The sequence below is a fragment of the Pecten maximus genome, chromosome 3, assembly GCF_902652985.1.
Source record: "Pecten maximus chromosome 3, xPecMax1.1, whole genome shotgun sequence".
Taxonomy (NCBI): domain Eukaryota; kingdom Metazoa; phylum Mollusca; class Bivalvia; order Pectinida; family Pectinidae; genus Pecten; species Pecten maximus.
The window spans coordinates 46,747,632-46,768,035 of record NC_047017.1 but is presented as its reverse complement, the minus strand read 5'-3'; the positions used below and the strand labels follow the sequence as shown (position 1 = coordinate 46,768,035).

The 20,404-nt window shown below is 33.3% G+C and overlaps 2 protein-coding genes across 2 annotated transcripts; both read right to left on the bottom strand.

The window, feature by feature from the left end:
* On the bottom strand, window positions 1–9,531 carry LOC117324355 (sodium- and chloride-dependent GABA transporter 2-like). The gene is made up of 12 exons (XM_033880166.1): window positions 9,262–9,531; window positions 8,761–8,893; window positions 8,428–8,562; window positions 6,544–6,647; window positions 4,906–5,030; window positions 4,433–4,545; window positions 3,308–3,439; window positions 3,022–3,121; window positions 2,759–2,801; window positions 2,316–2,416; window positions 1,805–1,972; window positions 1–283 (listed from the first exon to the last, which is right to left on the bottom strand). Exons 1-9 carry the CDS (start codon window positions 9,468–9,470, stop codon window positions 2,779–2,781), a joined length of 1,074 nt encoding a protein of 357 aa, XP_033736057.1. The 5' UTR covers window positions 9,471–9,531; the 3' UTR covers window positions 1–283; window positions 1,805–1,972; window positions 2,316–2,416; window positions 2,759–2,778.
* Window positions 9,532–10,943: 1,412 nt separating this feature from the next.
* On the bottom strand, window positions 10,944–11,984 carry LOC117324356 (sodium- and chloride-dependent glycine transporter 1-like). The gene is made up of 2 exons (XM_033880167.1): window positions 11,786–11,984; window positions 10,944–11,103 (listed from the first exon to the last, which is right to left on the bottom strand). The coding sequence occupies exons 1-2, from the start codon at window positions 11,973–11,975 to the stop codon at window positions 10,949–10,951; spliced, it is 345 nt and encodes a 114-aa protein (XP_033736058.1). The 5' UTR covers window positions 11,976–11,984; the 3' UTR covers window positions 10,944–10,948.
* Window positions 11,985–20,404: the final 8,420 nt, after the last annotated feature.

The following is a 20,404-nucleotide window of genomic DNA, read 5'->3' as shown; positions in this document are numbered from 1 at the left end:
GGAAATATTAAATCGAATTATACATTAGTCAATTAAATACACAGTCGCTAAATATATGAAACTTTATAAGATGGATATATCGCAGACATTCTTGAAAAATAACTCAAAATAATGCTAGAGTTTCACTTTTTCTATTAGGAGAGTATCTCTCTCTGCCAATCAAATTGTAGTAGGCGATATCTGTCCATGATCGCTCGACCTGTGACCGCTCCAGGTACTCTAGGCGATGAGCACTGCTACTGGGGCCCCATTCGTCACTAGGTTGCGTCAGAGCTGTCCATCTCTACATGAAATAAATGTACAGAGTATCAATATTCTCAAAACCCCAAAACTTAACGAAAGACAACTTACGAATGAAAAGACTTAAACTCCAAAAATACAACATTTACCTATAAGCCAATGGACGTTCGCATAGAAAAAAAAATGATGTCTTTTGAGGGTATACTTTTTTGCTATGTACATTTTCAGGGGACGGCAGAAATAACTACGTGTATTTTTATGTTCGACATCATTCCAACACGTTCTTCTGGTTTCGTAGATTTTCAGCTTAGATAATAAAAATAATTATAAAAAAAAAATGAAAAAAACCCCCACCTTTTTACGTCGGAAATTCTTGTTATTTATTAAAAATATATATATTATTAAAGAGTTTCTTTGTGTTATTTGAATTTAACATTTACCTGTGTATTTTATGATATATAAGGATCGTAAGGTAGACAATGTTTGGTTATAGGATTCAGTTATAAAATACCATATAGATGTTTGCTTTGATAATTAGGATCATGATGCAGGCTATTACTGGTTATAAAATACCATACAGACGCTTGCTTTGATTATTATGACCGTCAGGTAAGCTATTCAGGGGATAGTTGTTTTGAGTGACTATACTGACGATTAGAATATGAAATTCGTTTTGAACTCGAGACCGATAGGTATGCAAATATAGCCAAGATCGGTTTCGTGTTCAAACCAAATTCCATGTCGTAATCGCCAGTATAGCCACGAAAATCAACCTAATATCCCCATTCTATCTCGTTTACTGTTAGATCTATAAATACATGTATGTACGTTGGGAAATTACGCTGTGACCCCCGCTAGTGACGTGTCATACTGTAGCTGACTGTCCAATCAGAAAGAAGCTTCAACCGTCGGTCATTTGGCCACTGGCTAGTGCGATCTGTATGTTGACGAAGCGGTGCATCTGGATTGTTCAGAAAGTTCTCCTACCGAAGGTTTAACAACATAGTTTGACTTACTCTACAGTATGCACTGCGATATGTGCGTTCCGACAAATCAGTGTTGATGTGTTTCTGCAGACCAAACCGTTGTGAAGTTTTGTTCGCTTGTTTAATTTCATTTTTATCTTGTTTGCCTAGAAGCCGCAACACGGACGGAATGAACGTTTTAATCGATGAATGACGGTAAGAGAAATATTTAATATTTTTGTTTAATTTGTTCAGCAACATGCATTCCATTAGGTTCTGCACTTTCAGTTCAAGTGTCTGCATAATAGTGCTCCAGTGACGACTCATTACGCTAGTTTTGATTATAATAATGATCGTTAGAGAAGCTATTTCTGGTTATAAAATACCGTACAGTAGCGCATAGGAGAGTTTGTGTTGGTGTTGTAATCAAATTCAAAATGCGTGAATAGTGAATAGATAAACAGTATTTTCTTGTCGATTTAATTATTTCAAATTGTAGAATATGAACATTTACGAACCAGAGTGATTACTGCATCAATAGTTATAGTCATTATCATGTACTTTACGAGTCGTTTACGTAAAAAATGAGACTGTAATACCTGCTTTAGAGTTCCTTTCAACTTGGAAAGTTGCCAGCCTGTGTGAAGGGGTATGGGGATGACAACAGAACACGAGATCACCCAGCCAATCACACGTGTGTACTCCGGGTATTCATATGAGCCGTACTTCGGTGGTCGGTACTTGACAAAGCTAATCAGGAGTAAAAGCTGGAAGTTCATATAAGTAATGGATAAGTGTTTTTATTTATACATATTAGCAAACAATCTGCTGCCAGGGTACCAGTAATATGTAAGATAGTGTTGTTTAAGATATCTCCTTTTATAAATCATACGTATTTTGTATCAAAACACCTTCACTGTTTTCTTTCACTTTGAAAAACTACCAACATATCTACTAATGACATGTTTTTTTTTTCTGTTATTCTTTATTACAAACATTATATGTAGAATGGAAAAGGACAAAACAATATGATACTACTTCAAAACACCAATGTCAGCAAATCAGTTTAGCTCTAATTAAAAGAGTAATATATCCACTAATGTTACACACCAGTAATAAGGCAGGGGATATATAAGCCGCTGCTAGTCGTATCATATGTGGCATTTTTCGACCGATCATATCTTTAAGACCATAGTCAACACGATCACCTCCTATAATAGAGAAAGATTATATATTCAAATAATGTTTTCTGATCTAATTTTTAATTTTTCATTTAATTATAAGTACATGTAGATTGATAGTGATGAGTAAATCAGGTTTTATTTATATATGTTCTATTATATTTAACAATTAAAATATCGGACAAATTTGAGACTTGACAGAACATCAGATTGTCTAAAGATCATAGTTCAAAGCGAAATTAATGCCGGTTTATCATATTGTTTAACGTTTCACCAGAACATATACAGATGTGAACAGATATTAAAAAACCCTACAATAATCATATTCTTAAGCATATTCATGCATTTAAAGTTTAACGGCTTATAACTTACCACTTTTGTGAACAAACGTTTCAGTTGAACCATTCGCCAGTATCTGTGAGAGATATCGAAGACACCAATATCCATACATAGACTAGTTTCGTAATTCTTATTAGATTTTCGTATTTCGTAAAGATTTTAAAGTAAGCGTATTTCAATAGTTCAAATATTTTCCTCGAAGTGGCAATATCATTTTCTCGAGATAAATTCATACTGAGCTCTTTTGAAAACGAAAATACAGAAAAGTTACAAATGTAAGCTAGAAGCACACTTACCATAAAACCACATGATGGCAATAACCTCTAATAAGGCTATCACTACCACCGACCAAGTAGGAAGATACCAGTCAACAAGCTGGAACATGTACGGACCCGACTAGAAACAATAGAATACTTCAAATTAGTGAATTTAATATGGTACGGCTAGATCCATAAGGGATGAATAACACATTTTCGTTATTCATATATTATGAACAAAGAGAACAAATGCCCCTGGTCTTAACATAACAAAGGGATACGAAATACAAACGTCTAACGCAGAATCGAAATGGATATAGTTTACCTGTGTGCAGAAGGGGAGGTTGAGAAGAAGCGTGAAAATACTGATCAGAAGTACAAGGAGTAGGTGTCTATGTCGACCTAATCTAACACCGAATCCTTCCAGGAATGACACCACCGTCTCTGTACAAACTACCTGAAAACATCAGCGCTTCTGTTTGACAAAGAAACATAGGATATGCATAAAACCAATTTGTACAGCCTTGCTAATATCAGAAAATATAATTGACATGTCTACGTACATATTCAAGCATTGACTATCATAAAATAAATATACATTTTGTTATAACGTGTATATATAATCTAATCGATGATCAACATAATCCAGCGTTTGCGCATCACTGTTAATGACTTACTTCATTACCTTATATACAACATAAAAATATTTTCGTCTTTATTTCCTAGTTTATATTGTTGTATATGTGCCTAATACACCTTTTAGTTAAAGTACACATTGTCTTCTTTATTAAGACGGCCCTTTCGGGTCATTTGTACCTATATTAAGGTCTCGTGACTGATACATGGATTTTCGTAAAGTGCAATCTCTAAATCACTTTTAACGGGTTTCTAGAATCAATGGGATAAGTATATTACACCTGAACGGATCGTAATTGATTAAATAAATTATTTGCAGATAATTTCCAAAGAAAACTGTACAGTGTAGAACATTTTCAGTTATACGTAAAAGTCGGTAGATTCAATTTTATGGTAAAACAACAACCTCCATCGCTGTCATTACAGCCGATACCGGCTGCGATCAGAAATATCATGACAAAGTGAAAGTAGAAGACTTAAGTGTAACATGCCATTTCTCGTGCAATTTATTTAAAGCTGGCATTGTTTGATGATTTTGTATTATATATCATCAATTCAAACATAGAAAACTATTTTTTTAAATGCAGACACCACGAGAAACCTGTAAACAATGTGAATGTTGAAAGTACAAGAATGTATATTTTAAATGAATACGCTAATGAGCAACAGAACGGACGCAACATTAAACTACATGCATAACTATGCTTATTCAGCATAAGCCGTATATGAGCTACATGCAGTATGCAATATATTAGTTCATAGACAATGTACTGTATGTGCATCAATACTATGATACTAAACGATACTAACATACCTGTGCGTCAAGTCCTACGGTAATGACAGCAAAGAAGAATATCACAGCCCAAATATACGAAGCAGGTAGGTAGGCCAATGCCCGACTGTAGCCTACAAGGCCTACAGACATACCTGCAATACATCGTAAGCATAATGTATAAGTGTGCATGTGGTATTCAATGTTTAACAAAATAACAATATTTTCACCTAAATGTTATCGTAAACCACTTACTTTAAATACCCTAGTTTCCCTTTTCTGTTAAAACTGTAACTCATATTTAGTTTTTGCTAAGTTACGACCAAAAACATCGAAACAGGTAGATTTTTTCTTGTTTACGACAACATAGCTATTCAGCGATTTTTCAAATGGTTTGCAACTGAAACTGACACAAACACACCTAATGGTAACGAATTATCAATACACAATGCATATGATTAGATGGGGCTATGTTAAGATAGTGTTCATTTGTTAACATTTTAATCCTACCATACCAGATTGAATGACGTCCTCCACCGGGACACCAATTTCGCTTGCCATCACCCCAATGACAGAGAAGAGGACAACGCTGCTGAATATCGATACAAAAACATCCCCGAAAATGGCTAGTAGAACATTTCTGTAACAAAATCACGATTTGTAAAGGTGCTTTTAAATAGATTTCGATCAGAAGACCTCTACAACAATAAGTATATCCTCGGTGATCAACAGTTGTTTAAATAATGACGATTGATTCAGTCCATATCATTTGTAACAATGACACCATTATATAGCCATTATGCTTGCGAATGAGGTCTGCGGTAACACTTATGTAGTAGGGACCAATGACCCAATTGTTTTTCCATATACTTTAGTGTTAACGTTTTGGAGTATTTCAATCAAATTCTTGAATTCAATATGACAATTATGGTTAATAACAAAAGTTTGGGGTCTAATATAACACCTACTCAAAAAAACAAGTTGGGTCCTTCAGCTAAAATTTTCTCCAGGGTAGCCATTTCGAAAATGGGTGAATTTCGCAGTAAAATTCATAAAAATCTTAAATGTTTACCTGTTAGTTATTATTACCTGAACTTTTGGGGAAAAAAATCAATCGGACTTACGAAATTTATATAAACTTTTCTTATTGATAATTACCTATCAGGCTACATATCTATTTTCTTACTTCATAACATACTGGTCAATCAGTGGCTGCCAGACCTTTTATCCTTCGCTCAACTTTCTATACACAGGGGATGTTTTTTTTTTTTTTTTTTTTTTTTAATATTTTTTCAATTGGTTGAATCTGTGCATGAATAGCTAACGTTAAGTTAGTATTTTGTCAAAAACTAGTCTGAATATTTCAGAAATACAGCAAAATAACCAATTAACTATCTTCCCTTCGATTAGAAAAATCGGCAATTTTCAATGAGGTGAATACAAAGGTTCGCTCTGATTGGTCAAACACGAAACCTATATTTTCACTGCCAAAACCTATATTTTCACTGCCAAAACTTATATTTTCACAGCCAAAACTTATATTTTTACTGCTCAGCTCTGCAGTTTTGATATATTTCTATATTTCACTAGCAAAAATGCAATAAAATGTTTTATTGATATGTTTGATACAACATATCTTAAAGTGTTCCCACATGTTATGCCAATTATACCATTAAACTTATTTTTGGATTCAAACAAACTTCGATAAAAGTAACTACATACATATTTAGGTTACCGAATAGGCTGCAAATATCATGTAAATAAATTGTAAATATTTTTATCAACAAGTATACTTTTTCACATACTCATTTTTGATAAAATGAAGTATAATGCACAGAAGCCGAATCGGTTTTCTGCATTGAAAACGATATCAATTACAAAATTTAAATATTGATATGCACTTGTAGTAAAAAAAATATCTAAATTAACGTTAGTTATTTACTTCACGTCCCATAAACCATTAAACTCAAGAAAAAGGGCATTTACAGCAGAGTTCTGTACTACATGTTGTGTGTATCCGAGATATTGGTTATATTACCCATTCATACTGGTTAATTGCCGCTAATCCGCGTGGTGATTATATCCTTATTTAAAATGGATTCGATATGATAAGACTTAATCACTCGGCATTATTTCTCGCAGGCATTTCTTACCTTAGACAGTTCGTGTGGAATTTCATGTGACTACCCATCATCATTACACCGCCCCAGCCTGGGCCGAGACTATAAAAGGCCATGAACGTTGCTTCCATCCATACCTAACATACATGTATTATTTATTTAGATTAATGAATCTCCATCATCGAATTTTGAAATACTACTTATTCTCTCATATCTCGCCATGTTGGATAGAGTTTGCCCATGTAAGATAGCTATGTAAGATAAATCTATCTTACATAGCATTTCACGCGCGCGGATTAATCTGCGTTCAAGGGGGACAACTCTCACAACGTCGTCTGCTTGTGTTCACATCCGACAGTCCTTATCGTCGGTGTCGGTTTTGAAACGTTGGACTTAACTATAAAAATACATACATTCTTAGATAAATATATATCATATCAGCAGTAAATCAATAGGGCTACACGGTTAAACGATTAGACATTTCGTCTGAGCGAACATATAACTCCTTTACTGTAACAAACAGTTAGACTACGCCTACAGGCCTGTTGTAACAGTTACAGTACAATACAGACTTGCCTACCCGACAGATTTGTCATTTGTCATTAAAAACATGTAAACACACACAATCACCTGGCAATGACAGGAAGTAAAATAAAAGCCATACATAAAAAAATATAAAAAAGAAAATGTCAAACGTCACAACCTATGAAATGGTTCCGTTTGCGTCAGCAGGGGGCCCTGGAATTTGTTTACTCTACTGTACTGTCAGTAACTGTTAGGCCTACTCAGTAACTTGTGTATTTGGAAGTTGGGAATAGGCTCTTAAATGAACGAACATTCGGTAAAAATGACACCCCTCGATGTTCATGTAAAAATATTTATTTTAATTGTAACTCAGAGTCTATATTTGGGTAGAGTAACCATGAAAACTAACTGCCATCCTAGCCTTTCAATATGATCATCGTTAGCCTATCGACTGACCTACCTTCGTCATTCCATCAAGACAACCGGCTAAACACATATAATCCTATGTCACAGAAAAGATCTAATACTCGTATAGAGTCACTGCTCGCTGGTTCACACACGAAGTTGCCAAAATCACAGTGAATTTAAAATAACCAGCCACGAAACATCGCCGCGTCATGGCGATCGAGATCGACATCACTCTCAATATCCTTGAACTATGAATGGAATTCCAATGACAGTCGTGACGTCATGCAGTGACGTAGTATTTCATAAAAAAAAATTTGACTTGACATTTAAAAGTACAGTGTGTTCTGTGAAATGATTAGATATGTCGAAGTGCAAATCAAATTATATGTGAAGTTGGAAAACTCATTTCAGCGTTGGCTTTCAGTATTGTTGATAGAACTTCTTTTTCTCGGATGTTGACAATTTGATCACGGCCACGTAAAAGTCGGTCAAGTTACGGTAATTTTTATTGGCGAATTGTTCATTCGTTCATCACTTAACCACAACACGAATAAAATTGTGTGCAAACATAGTTTGCTAATATAGGATATGATCTTTCAGAATATCAGTATATTTAGTAAAAACGTCAAATAAAGAAATTAAAAAATTGAAGAAAATGGATGGCTGAGGGACACTTTCGCCAGAAATTCGGTAATGATATGAGAGAAAAAGACTCTTTCATTATGTGTGTATGTAGGATAGGGATATTCCACCCTCGGGATCACAAAATGTGGTAAAACCCTCGGCAAGCCTCGGGTTTCACCACATTTTGTGACTCCTCGGGTGGAATATCCCTATCCTACATATACACATATGAAAGAGTCTTATAATCAAATCGCTCAATTTTAAATTATGACATACTTGTATACATTTATACCAAACCAATTTTATAGAATATGTCTATATGTATGCATCTTTTATATGTAATAAAAATGATGGACAAACCTTAGAGTCAGATAATTTGTTGAAATCTGGTGTAATGAGGAATAATAAGCCATCTTTGGCACCAGTCTGAGTAAACGATTGTATAAGCATCGCTAATCCAATAAGTGGTGGCAGGAATGTGGAGAAAAGCATCACCTGCAACACAAAACGTAAGCATACAGTATAAATACTCTTTATTTTACGGGATTGCATTCATATACATACAAGCACTAAGACATAAGTTTACACTTTAGACGAAAATATTTCGCATGTTATATTATACATGAATAACTGAACAGTTACATACAGCTAAGTATAAAGTTTAACAGATGATTATATCACAAATATACCGACCTTTCCTAGCGTCTTCACGCTCTTCAAAAGGCAAATGATTACAATAATTTTGAGGACAATTCCCCATATCACAAGACGCCATCGGAGATAACCTACTTCACCAATTCCATCTGTCATTGATAGGATATTGTTTCTGTAATATAAATTGTGAAAATGTACATCAAAGTAACTAGATATGCCTATTTCAAATAAAAATCAGCTTAAAAATCAGTGTATTCCATCGATAGTACTTTGTGTACGTCTATTAAATGTAACAAACACAAAGTTTGGAATTGTAATGTGACACTGCTATTATATCGCAGCAAAGCGTGTGGTATAAATGCTATGATTATACCAAGAAAACTTCCAATACAATTCTTTTCTTCGATAATTGATTATTTTGTTGTTGAAAACTTAAAACCGATCAGATATTGTTAAAGTTCTGACGTACTTGTATCCATTAGCTACCCTATCTTCGGAAAGGAAACATGATGCTAACATGTCAATGCTAAATGAACTTACTGCCAAAATTCTTCCTCTGCTGAAACATCTGCGTTGTCTGTATAATTGGAAAAATTTCCTATGGAATTCCATTGACTGCCATTAGTACTCGATGACAAGAGTTTGTGCGAAACTATACATGAATTAGTATTCCATGTGTTCCCACAAGAGGTCCATGGTAGCTCAGTAGTGAATGACTGCCTCAAATACTCCAGTAACCAGTAGCGCATTGTAGATACATAGCTGACGTAACATAAATTCAACAGACCAATGGAAATGCCAATACCTGTTAAAATAATATGATATAAACTTGCAAGTATTCATGTTGTGATGTTTCCTCGATTCCTGAAATCCTTATCAATTATAATATTACTTGATAGACGATATTTTAACCTGATTGTATACTATTTGTAACAATATAATAATAATAATTATGCATTTCGCTAACACACACATTTTTTCGATTATATATATAAAAGAAACAATCATTTATGGACAAAAGTGAACAATGATAGATGATTGTTGCATTTTGTTCTCTGGAGATGCAACCCGGAAACCATGCCTTACTAGACTGGCATTCTACAGACGAATCACTTAAATAGAGAGAGAAGATAGCTAAATTACTCGATAGGAATCAACTATTATATTGTAATAGACATACAAGCATGTCATATTCATTATGTTTTTAATATGCAACAAGAAGACTTGTGTTTAGTTGTGGCATATCGCCTGATGAACTTGTTACCGACAATTGTAATTCACGCCTAAAAAGAGGATCCTATTTGAGTGAGGCGGAACATTGTAATTTCTTTTAACTTACCTTTTATACCAACCGCAATCGAGAACTTGTCAATTTGTTATTTATTCAGTGAGTGTGAAGCTGCTTTTAAACCGGAAGTGAGTTGCCGACTGGAATGTCGTGTTGAAGGCTAATTCTTAAAGCATTTCTTTGTCGATTTATCACTAATATAACTGTATAATAGGGTCAATAAAGGAACTTGATAATTAATTGCAAGTTTTATTATACAGTAAGTGCTATCAATGTGTTGTGTTAGTTATAGTCATATGAGCTATATTGTTCTGACCAATTCTCTCTATTTTACCAGTAACGTAACGCACATCGTCTGCTATTACTACGAAACGCTACATGCCAGAAAACACTTATTAATGGATACTTGATCTTTATATTTGAATTACTTTTAAATATATAATTATACATACGGACAGGGGAAGGACATGTTGATAAGGCTTCTAATGTTGTAAATAATAGATTTGTAATGTGCGAGTACTCATGACATAATTAAAAACAAATGGAACTGTTCATATGGTGTTTGTCAAGTATGTTCATACTTCACTGATGACAATTGAAGAGCGAGGCCAGGCCTGTTACAATATGTATTTATCGGAATTACACATTCCTCTCCTCGAAAGAACTCGTCGTCGGGGTTTGATGTTTGGTAAGTCATTTTCATGTGTTCCTACATTAACTCATGCAACGGAAATAACAAGACTAATGCATCCGTTAAGAAACAAATCTGGAACTTTCCGCTTACTAGACTAACGCTCTAGGAAAATACGAATTGGTAGGCGGCAGCTTGATTTTACTCGCGAAATTATGAAATTGAATGCAATAGTTGCTTTGTTCATTTTGTAAAAAAATGTGGACATTAAAATGAGTTATCGTAAGACACAAGCGTGTCCTTCCTTATTATTTGTCCACACAAATATCACCTTTAAAAAGTGGAGAACAACCCCATATTTCAAACACTCCTTTTCCGGAATATTGCCCAAGGAAGACTTCGAGAAAGTACAGGGGTACACCGCATGCAGTTAATGTCGTGGCATAGGCAAAAAGAAACGCACCTGTTGAATACAGATTATGAAAGAAAACATTATAATTTGTATATTTTTCTGTCCTAAATATTCCGAAACAACTATCTAATTGATTATTTTGTACTTTTCGTATGACTGATTAGATGTCACATAAATAATTGTTGTTACATAGAGTATTGCGATTCTTATAGTTTCGAGTACACACACAATGAATATGGAAATCCATTAAATAAGGCAATTTGCTGGCATTTGAAACTACTGTTGATGAATATAAGCATAGTATACGGACGTCTATCAAAACACATTCCGAAAATACATTATTTAATTAAAGTAATCACGCGAGTAAATGAATAACCGTCCAATCATTGAACTGATTCCAATAGTTTCATAAGGATTATGAATTTCATCCGATTGCAAATGATTATTTATATAGTTGATATATTGTAAATATAGATAATACCTTTCAAGCATCATTCTTCAAACATACGAATGCATTTTATTCATTAAACACTATCTACATGACATATTTGCTGAATTATCATAGAAAGGTGCTTGGTATGTTTCCCCAGTTATTTATATACCTTTGGCTGATTCTAGCAAACGGATACAAAGATAATTGCATGTTAAAATCATAATTCTCTCTTTAAATGCCCGCCAACGGTTTAATTATCAATTTTGTTAGAAGGAGATTATATTACGATATGAAACCTACCTCCACCATTTCTCCACACCAGATAAGGAAACCTCCAGAAATCCGACATTCCCGTGGAGTAGCCTATCAGTGAGACCACGAGTTCTAGTGTGTTACTCCACGTTATCTGTTGTTTTGACTCGCTGTCATCTGAAGTCTCTGTGTCGTCGTGACATTCAGTAGAATGTTTGTCATCGTTGTGTTTCGTCATATTATATTAAGACAGCACCGCTATTGGAGTAAAAGCCCAAACATAGATGATTGTGGTTTGCTCTATTCCGTGAATGTGAAGCGTTCCCGTAAAGACGGGCGAGCTATACATGGATTACACTCCTTTTCATAAACGGGACTATGTATTTGAAGCAATCATATTGATCAAAGAAGTTTAAACCAAATTTCCATACCAATGTAATCTGGTGTCAAAATGAACCGACCTACGGAAGTTTTATAGACGTATCTGTCACATATAGGTTAATAAACGAGACAAATATAAAGATTTCCACACCATTAACAGTGAGAAATGTCGAAAGGTAAACGATAATGTATTCATGATATGTGGTTTTTCAAAGGGAAAGCTTAAAGTGTATCAACTCAATAGTCTATACAATTCCAACACCATTAATGTTCTACCTCATTTCATCAATATACAACTATGAAATCATAATTATATTACAAAACGTAATCATCTACTGCTTTTAATTGTTATTAGAGACAAATCTGGGTTTTCCCATAAATCCCCTATATAGCGTCTTTTTCTCACTGGTGTTGTTTTGTTAATGCTTATTATTTACAAATGTTCAGGTTGTAAGTTGACCAGGCTATTCCCAGACTAATATATATGTGATATATGATTTCACAGACCTAATATATTTTAGTTCCTTCAAACATTTCGCTTCTATTGATAATAAATATATATATATAGAATTTGATGAAAACAAAAGAGTTGTTCCTCGGACGTTTAACAATACATTTAATCCTTTAAAAACAATATCGACTAAATTATGAAAAGAAACTCGGCAACCATGAAAACTTGTACATAAGCTCTCTTCGGATTTAAATAAAAACCTCAATTTCTATTATCATATCCATTATGTGTCAAACGCAACATGCTACATGTACATACCTGTAATATTAGAGCGTCCGACTGCTTCCTTGTACTATCGACAACTTGCTTTATGTTGATGTCCAAGCCCAAACACTGATAACTGGTACACATACCGTTCCGTTTCAGTGAATTACAATACAGTGGTCTAGAGTACCTGACACATTTCCCCGTCTGGTCGAGCGTACGGTTTGGTTTGGTTTATTTAGTTTAACGTCCTATTAACATCTAAGGTCATTTAAGGACGGCCTCCCGTGCGTGCGACATGCATGCGTGTGGTGAGTGCGTATGTGTGTTTTGGGAGGCTGCGGTATGTTCGTGTAAATTCTCCTTGTGATAGGCCGGAACTTCAAGCCCAATTGTATAACCTTGTTTTTATATTTCCATTTGTGTTACTTTTTATATTGTTAACTAAGTGTCGAACAACTGTCAACCGACTGCTTTCTATAAACAAGAATTACACGGAAGTAGATTTGTCGCCTGCCCAGCAAGCAAAGATTTTAATAATAATAAAAAAAAAACAGCTTGGATATGCATTGTATCTATTCCAAGTATAGTTTGTATGATTTGCCGGATGGATTCCTATACAATGAATTAACTCACGAATGATAGTAATACCTATATAGCGTTTGTTTGTTTTTTTTTAGAAAAAGGCGACACAAAAATTGGAAACATATAGATCCATCGGTTTTAAGTAAAAATAAAAACATTTTCAAGATCTGATTTTATTTCCCTTGGTGAACATTTATAAGCAGAAAAACAACAAATGCACAACATTTAATACATTTTAGTAGAAATAATAAATTGATATCAAATGCAATCTTTGCATTTGTGAATTAATTATTATTGCAGTAATTATTCTTAAACCAATGTTATGAATATACAGGTAAACTGTGTATTCAGATTTCTCACCTGTTGCCAACTCATCTGATGACTAACATTTAACCCTAGTCCTAACTCTAAATACGTTACGTACACCCATCAATTGGAGTCACCATAGTACTAGCCATACTGGTTTGTGATGGCTATAGTAAGGCCTTTTCCCAAGCAAGCACTTTTGGTAAGGAAGCACTGTATGCAATTTGAGTTTGATTGACCAAAGGGAACTCAAGTTATTGCACGGACACCAATTTTCTATTATTAGTAACAGTGACCTTGACCTTTGAACCTGAAAAGCAATCCCAAGCAAGCACTTTTGGTAAGGAAGCAATGTATGAAGTTTGAGTTTGATTTGCCAAAGGAAACTCAAGTTATTGCACGGAAACCATTGTGCGGACGACGGCGCCACAGACGCCGACATAGTAATACATATATGTCACCTTTTCAAGGCGACACATAAATTGTATGCATAATTGGTTATCGGGTGTGAGTTGCGACTTAAGAAAAACCCTACAATTCCATAATGAAAACCGAATATATCTTACCACAATATATTGAATGACCATACCTATTTTTGTTCCATTTGGAAAATCAAATAAAAAGTTTGAAATGCTTCAGATAAAAATCTATCAACCCTTTTATTTACTTTGTATTCCTTTTATATAGTCGTAAGTGTTTAGTGTATAAAGATGGAGCCTGATAGGACTCCAGGTATACTCGGAGTACATACGTACATATAGTACACTCGGAGTGTACTCAAAATTTACCTGGAGTACAAACAAAGTGCACTCCAAGTCCAAGCCGAGTAACCTTTAGTCTACACTCAACTGTATGTCCCAGTTACAGCATTGATCGACGTAACTCGTATTATCAGTATGTCCCAGTTACAGCATTGATCGACGTAACTCGTTTTATCAGTACGCCCCATTACAACATTGATCGACGTAACTCGTTTTATCAGTACGCCCCATTACAACATTGATCGACGTAACTCGTTTCATCAGTATGTCCCATTACAGCATTGATCGACGTAACTCGTTTCATCAGTATGTCCCAGTCACAGCATTGATCGACGTAACTCGTTTCATCAGTATGTCCCAGTTACATTATTGATCGACGTAACTCGTTTTATCAGTACGCCCCATTACAACATTGATCGACGTAACTCGTTTTATCAGTACGCCCCATTACAACATTGATCGACGTAACTCGTTTTATCAAGGTAACTATTTTTTTTAGATATGGACACGTACAACATCATTCAAGATAGTCATAGACAGAGTAGGGAATGTATCAGTGAAAACATGGAAGATTTAAATTTATTTGATGTTTGGAGATTACACCATCCCGATAAAAGACTTTATACATGGCGTAGAAAAAATCCACTAAAACAAAGCCTGTTAGATTACTTTTTGATTTCTCAAGATATGTTTGATCTAACTACAGATTCCAGTATCTCACCGGGTTATAGAACTGACCATTCCTGTATACATCTGACTTGTAGAAAAGACAATAACATAAGAGGTAAGGGATATTGGAAGTTTAATTGTAGTCTACTTAAGGATAAAAAATGGGTCGACTTGGCAAACCAGTGCATTAAAGATACTGTTAATGAATACAAAATTGCTGGTAATTGGGAAACATTAGAACATATAGAGTTGGGTGTAAATGATCAGATGATGTTTGAAATAATAAAAATGAAAATCAGAACCTTAACAGTAGATTATTCAATTCAAGCTTCAAAAGAAAAGAAAAAGAAAGAAAAAGTGATTGCAGAAAAGATCCAGAATTAAGAAAATTCCATTAATAGTCAACCCACTGCCAAACTATATGAAGATTTGGAAAAAGAAAATAAAGCATTATATGATTTGAGAAAAGAAAAAATTGAAGGGATTATTATGAGATCAAAGGTTACATGGCATGAAAAGTGGGAAAAAGGTTCTGACTTTTTTTGCAATCTTGAAAAACAAAATTACACTAATAAAACTATAAAGGAGTTGATTAACTCTGATGGTGAACTTATAACGGAGATATCTGAAATATTAGAAGAAAAAAAAATTATGAACAACTTTACTCCAGTAGAAATATTGGCAATAACTCATCTCCTCTTTTCGATCATGAGAAACAAATACCAGATACAGATAAAGAAAGGTGTGAAGGTCTAATTAATGTTGATGAGTGTACTAATGCTTTGAAAAATATGAAAAATGGAAAAAGTCCTAGGGTCAGATGGATTTAGTAGTGAATTCTATAAATTCTTTTGGAAAGATTTGAAACACCTTGTTTGCAGATCCATTAACTATGCATATAATAACGGAACCTTATCAGACTTTCAAAACCAGGGAATCATAACTTGTATACCAAAAGAATCAAAAGACAGAAGATTAATTAAGAACTGGAGACCTCTCACCTTACTCAATACTGATTACAAAATAGCATCGGCAGCAATAGCAAACCGTATAAAAAGAGTCTTACCAGTAATCATAAGCAATACACAAAAAGGATTTATGAAGGATAGGTTTATTGGAGAAAATATAAAATTAGTATATGATGTAATGCATAAATTAGAAGAAAAGAATATGTCTGGTCTACTGTTATTAGTTGATTTCGAAAAAGCTTTCGATTCAATAGAATGGAGTTTTATTCAGAGGTCTTTACAATCTTTCAATTTTGGTGAATCTTTGATTAAATGGATACATATTCTATATCATAACGCTAAAAGTAGAATAATTAATAATGGATATTTCTCATCTTTTTTTGAAGTACAACGAGGATGTAGACAGGGGGACCCTTTATCCCCATATCTATTTTTAATAGGCATGGAGATTTTAGCTATACAATTGAAAAAAATACAAATATTAAAGGTGTTAAGATAAATGATAGAGAATATTTACTCGGCCAATATGCTGACGATGCCTTTCTATTTCTAGATGGTTCTCCCAGATCATTGTCCAGTACAATAACTGATTTTAATAATTTTCATGGTGCATCAGGACTAAACTTAAATGTACAAAAGTGTCAAATAATATGGATAGGTAACAAAAAATACTCTAATGAGGTTTTGTGTCCAGAATATCAGTTTAATTGGACCTCAAATAATTTTAAATTGTTAGGTGTTAATTTTTCACATTGAATTGTCAGATATTATTGAATTAAATTATAAGGAAAAACTGTCAAAAATTAAAAAACTTCTTGGAATGTGGTCAAAAAGAAATCTTACTTTACTGGGGAAAATTACTGTCATTAAAACACTTGCACTGCCTCTTATAACACATTTACTTTATTCTCTTCCAAACCCTGATAAAAAATGGATAAATGAAATAAACTCAGTTTTCTACAGGTTCATTTGGGGATATAAACCGGATAAAATTAAACGAAATACTATGATTCTTGATTATGAAGAGGGTGGATTAAAGATGATACATATTGACAGTTTTATGAAATATTTAAAAATTAAATGGATTAAAAGATTATATAATGAAGCCGGTGACTGGCAATACTTAGCAAAGACAAACTTTATTAAGTTTGGAGGGGAAAGGATGTGGAGCTTGGGTAAATTAAAACTAAAAGAAATAGCAAATACCTTAACTAATCCTTTTTGGAAAGATGTTATTTTAGCATGGGCAGAGTATATAGACGACGACCTATCATCTGTCCTCGAGGAGGATATTTTAAATTATGTACCACTTACTCTCTTTAGACAGTTTCTTTTGTATGAAGCAAATGGAATTAAAACAGTTAAAGATTTTTTTAGATAATAACCTGGAATTTCTACCTTTCAATATGGTAAAAATAAACTGTGATAATCTCAATTTTTTACAATATTTTTCAGTAGTTAAAAAGATACCAAAAGAAAAATTAAATCATGTGAGAAGAGAAAATGTTACTGGAAGAAGTACAGATTTGTTTAAAAAAGTTATTGAAATGAAAGATCTAAAATATGTCTATAAATCTCTTATGAAAAGTTATAAACAATATCCTATAGAAAAGCAAGAGAAATGGATTAGAAAAATTGATATAAATCGAAATGAGGAACTTGATTGGAATAAAATCTATACCATAAGCTTTAAGGTTACTATGGAAACAAAGTTTCAAAATTTACATTTTAAAATTCTTCATAGGATCTTAAGTACAAATACTCTTCTATATCAAATTAATGCAATTGATGATAGTTTATGTACCTTCTGTAGGGATGCCCCTGAAACTATTGAACACTTATTTTTTTATTGTAGGAAAGTAGTAGAATATGGATTGAATTGAGAAATTGGTTGAATAATATAAACCTAAATAATTCTAGAATAACAGCTCAGATGGGGATCAAAGACATACTATTTATTTGTGACATTGGACCGCCAATAACAAACTATCTAATACTGATTATTAAATATTATATTTATAACTGTCGATTCAGAAAGACCCTACCAACTTTTGATGGTAGTAAGAAACAATTTCTAAAAATAAAGCAAGTAGAAAGAATCTTGGCTTCAGAGAACAATACTATAGATAATTTTAACCAGAAATGGTTCCCCCTAAACAATTGATTTTTCTTTTCTTTTTTGCTGTTTTTGTCAGGTTATTATTTTTTTTCAAGGTCTACCATTTCATTGTTCCTTTTCTTCCCTGATAACAGGTGTTTTTAATGTTATATTTGTAACCCTGCAGTGCAGGTGGCATAGGTGAGATTTGGAATTGCATGATATATAATTTTAACACCTTATATTATGTAAACTATCAGAAGGTAATATATATAAAATTTTGTTTATGTGGATAAATCATTGTGCATTTGTATATATGTGTGTGTGTGTGTGTGGGTGTATCAGTGGGTGGGTATATGTTTTGGGTGTAAGATTGTGTAATTCAAAATTAAGTCAAATATATATATGTGAAATGATGCCAGTCCCAACTGACCCTTGTGGTAACACAGTGGACTTTTTTTGGGTCATGTTTGTTTCTGTGCTGTACATTTTATATATCATATACAAATATTAATGCATGCAATAATGTATGATAAGAGTGCACGTGTGAATGAATGTGTTTGGTTGATTGAATGCATTTGTAAAAAAAGGTGTAGATGTATAGACAGAGTTTATGCATAAATGTACCTTGTTGAAATTACACATATGCCACATGTCTGTTTGTTTATATACCTGTTTATTTATTTATTTATTATTATTATTTTTTTTTTTATTTTTATTTTAATGAATTTTTTTTTTTTTGATTTTTCAATTTTTTCTTTTTGTCGTTTCCTTTTCTTTTCTCTTTGTGATGTGTGACGATTTTTTTTTTTTTTTTTTTTGATTTTTTGTTTTTTTGTTTTTTATGTAGATGTGACAGTGTATATGCTGTATTCACCTTAGTTAATTAAGTTCCTTTATTTGGTGAACAAAAAACAATTATTTGGAGCTTTGTGACACAGTTTGTGTGCTAAATATGGGGGATACTGTATATATATTGCGATATTTGAGTATTAGATAAGTATAGTATAGGTACTCAAATTTCCCTTTTCAGTGTTTGTTCTTTTTCATTATTTCTTCTTTTTAAAGTAAATGTGTCGTCTATTTCTATTAAGGTTTCCTATTGGTGATACATCATTTGCACACATACATGGTTATACGTTATTTTGTAGAGTTTCTGGAAATTATACTTATCGTTGAATTTTAAGATAATATATCAATCAATGTAACTCTTAGCATGAATGTGTGCAAATGTAGCTCCCACATTGCTTTGTTGAAAAAATATGCATATAAACGCATATAAATAAATAAACTGTATGAAAGAGTTTGTAGAATGAATGATTTTTCCTTTTTTATTATAAAACGAGCAAATGGGCTGAAATGAAAAACGAATGTGTGAAAGATGTGAAAGAGGCCCCCTGTGAGAGGCTTCATGTTGTAAGAGGGGTGAACCCGGGGTCCCAACCCTGGCATCCCTCAATTTTTGCTGGGAAAATAAAATTCAATTTGAAACCTTAAAAAAAAAAAAAAAAATATTTTTTTACTGATACAATCTTGATGAAATATCCTGTAGCTGCCTGGCAAACGTGATATATTTTCTCCTAATAAGTAGCCCTTTTTACAGTATTGCGGATATCATTTGATATCGTTAATTAATTTAATGTTAAACAACAATCGATGTCTATGAATGACAAGGATACTTTTGAATATTCGCAGAAACTTACACAATGAAAGCATAAGCTGATTATTTAAACAGAAATGTTTTAATTACCGAATCATAAACCTGGCGTTTTAATAGATACGAAAGTTTCCACAGAGAGTGTTATACAGTTCCATGTGTGTTGATGTTCGCAATTAAATCCGTATCAAACTAAAGGGTATTGCGTATCCACATACTGTACAATATCAGTTAGAATGTCTCATACGGAAAGAACAGCGACATGCACGGCCATATGACATTGATATCCTACACAGCTGTATATTTAGGTAATACTCCTGGATGTAGTACCATTCATATTGCTGATTTACCATCACAGAGTGTCATTTAAAAATGAAATTAAAGACTTGCCTATCGAATACAATATGTCATGTTGTATGTGTGTCGAGTAGAATATGTCATCCTGCTAGTGTGTATCGGTAGAGTATGGCATTATGCTTGTGTGTATCGGTATAGTATGTCATAACCTTAACCTTTATTAGTTATGT

What these genes read in the sequence shown, in the direction of transcription:
- LOC117324356 (XM_033880167.1), bottom strand. Translation starts at nt 11,975, where the DNA reads ATGACGAAACACAACGATGACAAACATTCTACTGAATGTCACGACGAC. An exon ending in GGTGTGGAGAAATGGTGGAG is followed by an intron (nt 11,104 to 11,785) that starts GTAGGTTTCATA and finishes TGTATTCAACAG; the next exon opens with GTGCGTTTCTTTTTGCCTAT.
- LOC117324355 (XM_033880166.1), bottom strand. Translation starts at nt 9,470, where the DNA reads ATGCGCTACTGGTTACTGGAGTATTTGAGGCAGTCATTCACTACTGAG. An exon ending in GCAGAGGAAGAATTTTGGCA is followed by an intron (nt 8,894 to 9,261) that starts GTAAGTTCATTT and finishes TTTATATTACAG; the next exon opens with AAACAATATCCTATCAATGA. An exon ending in TGCCATCATGTGGTTTTATG is followed by an intron (nt 2,802 to 3,021) that starts GTAAGTGTGCTT and finishes TATCTCTCACAG; the next exon opens with ATACTGGCGAATGGTTCAAC.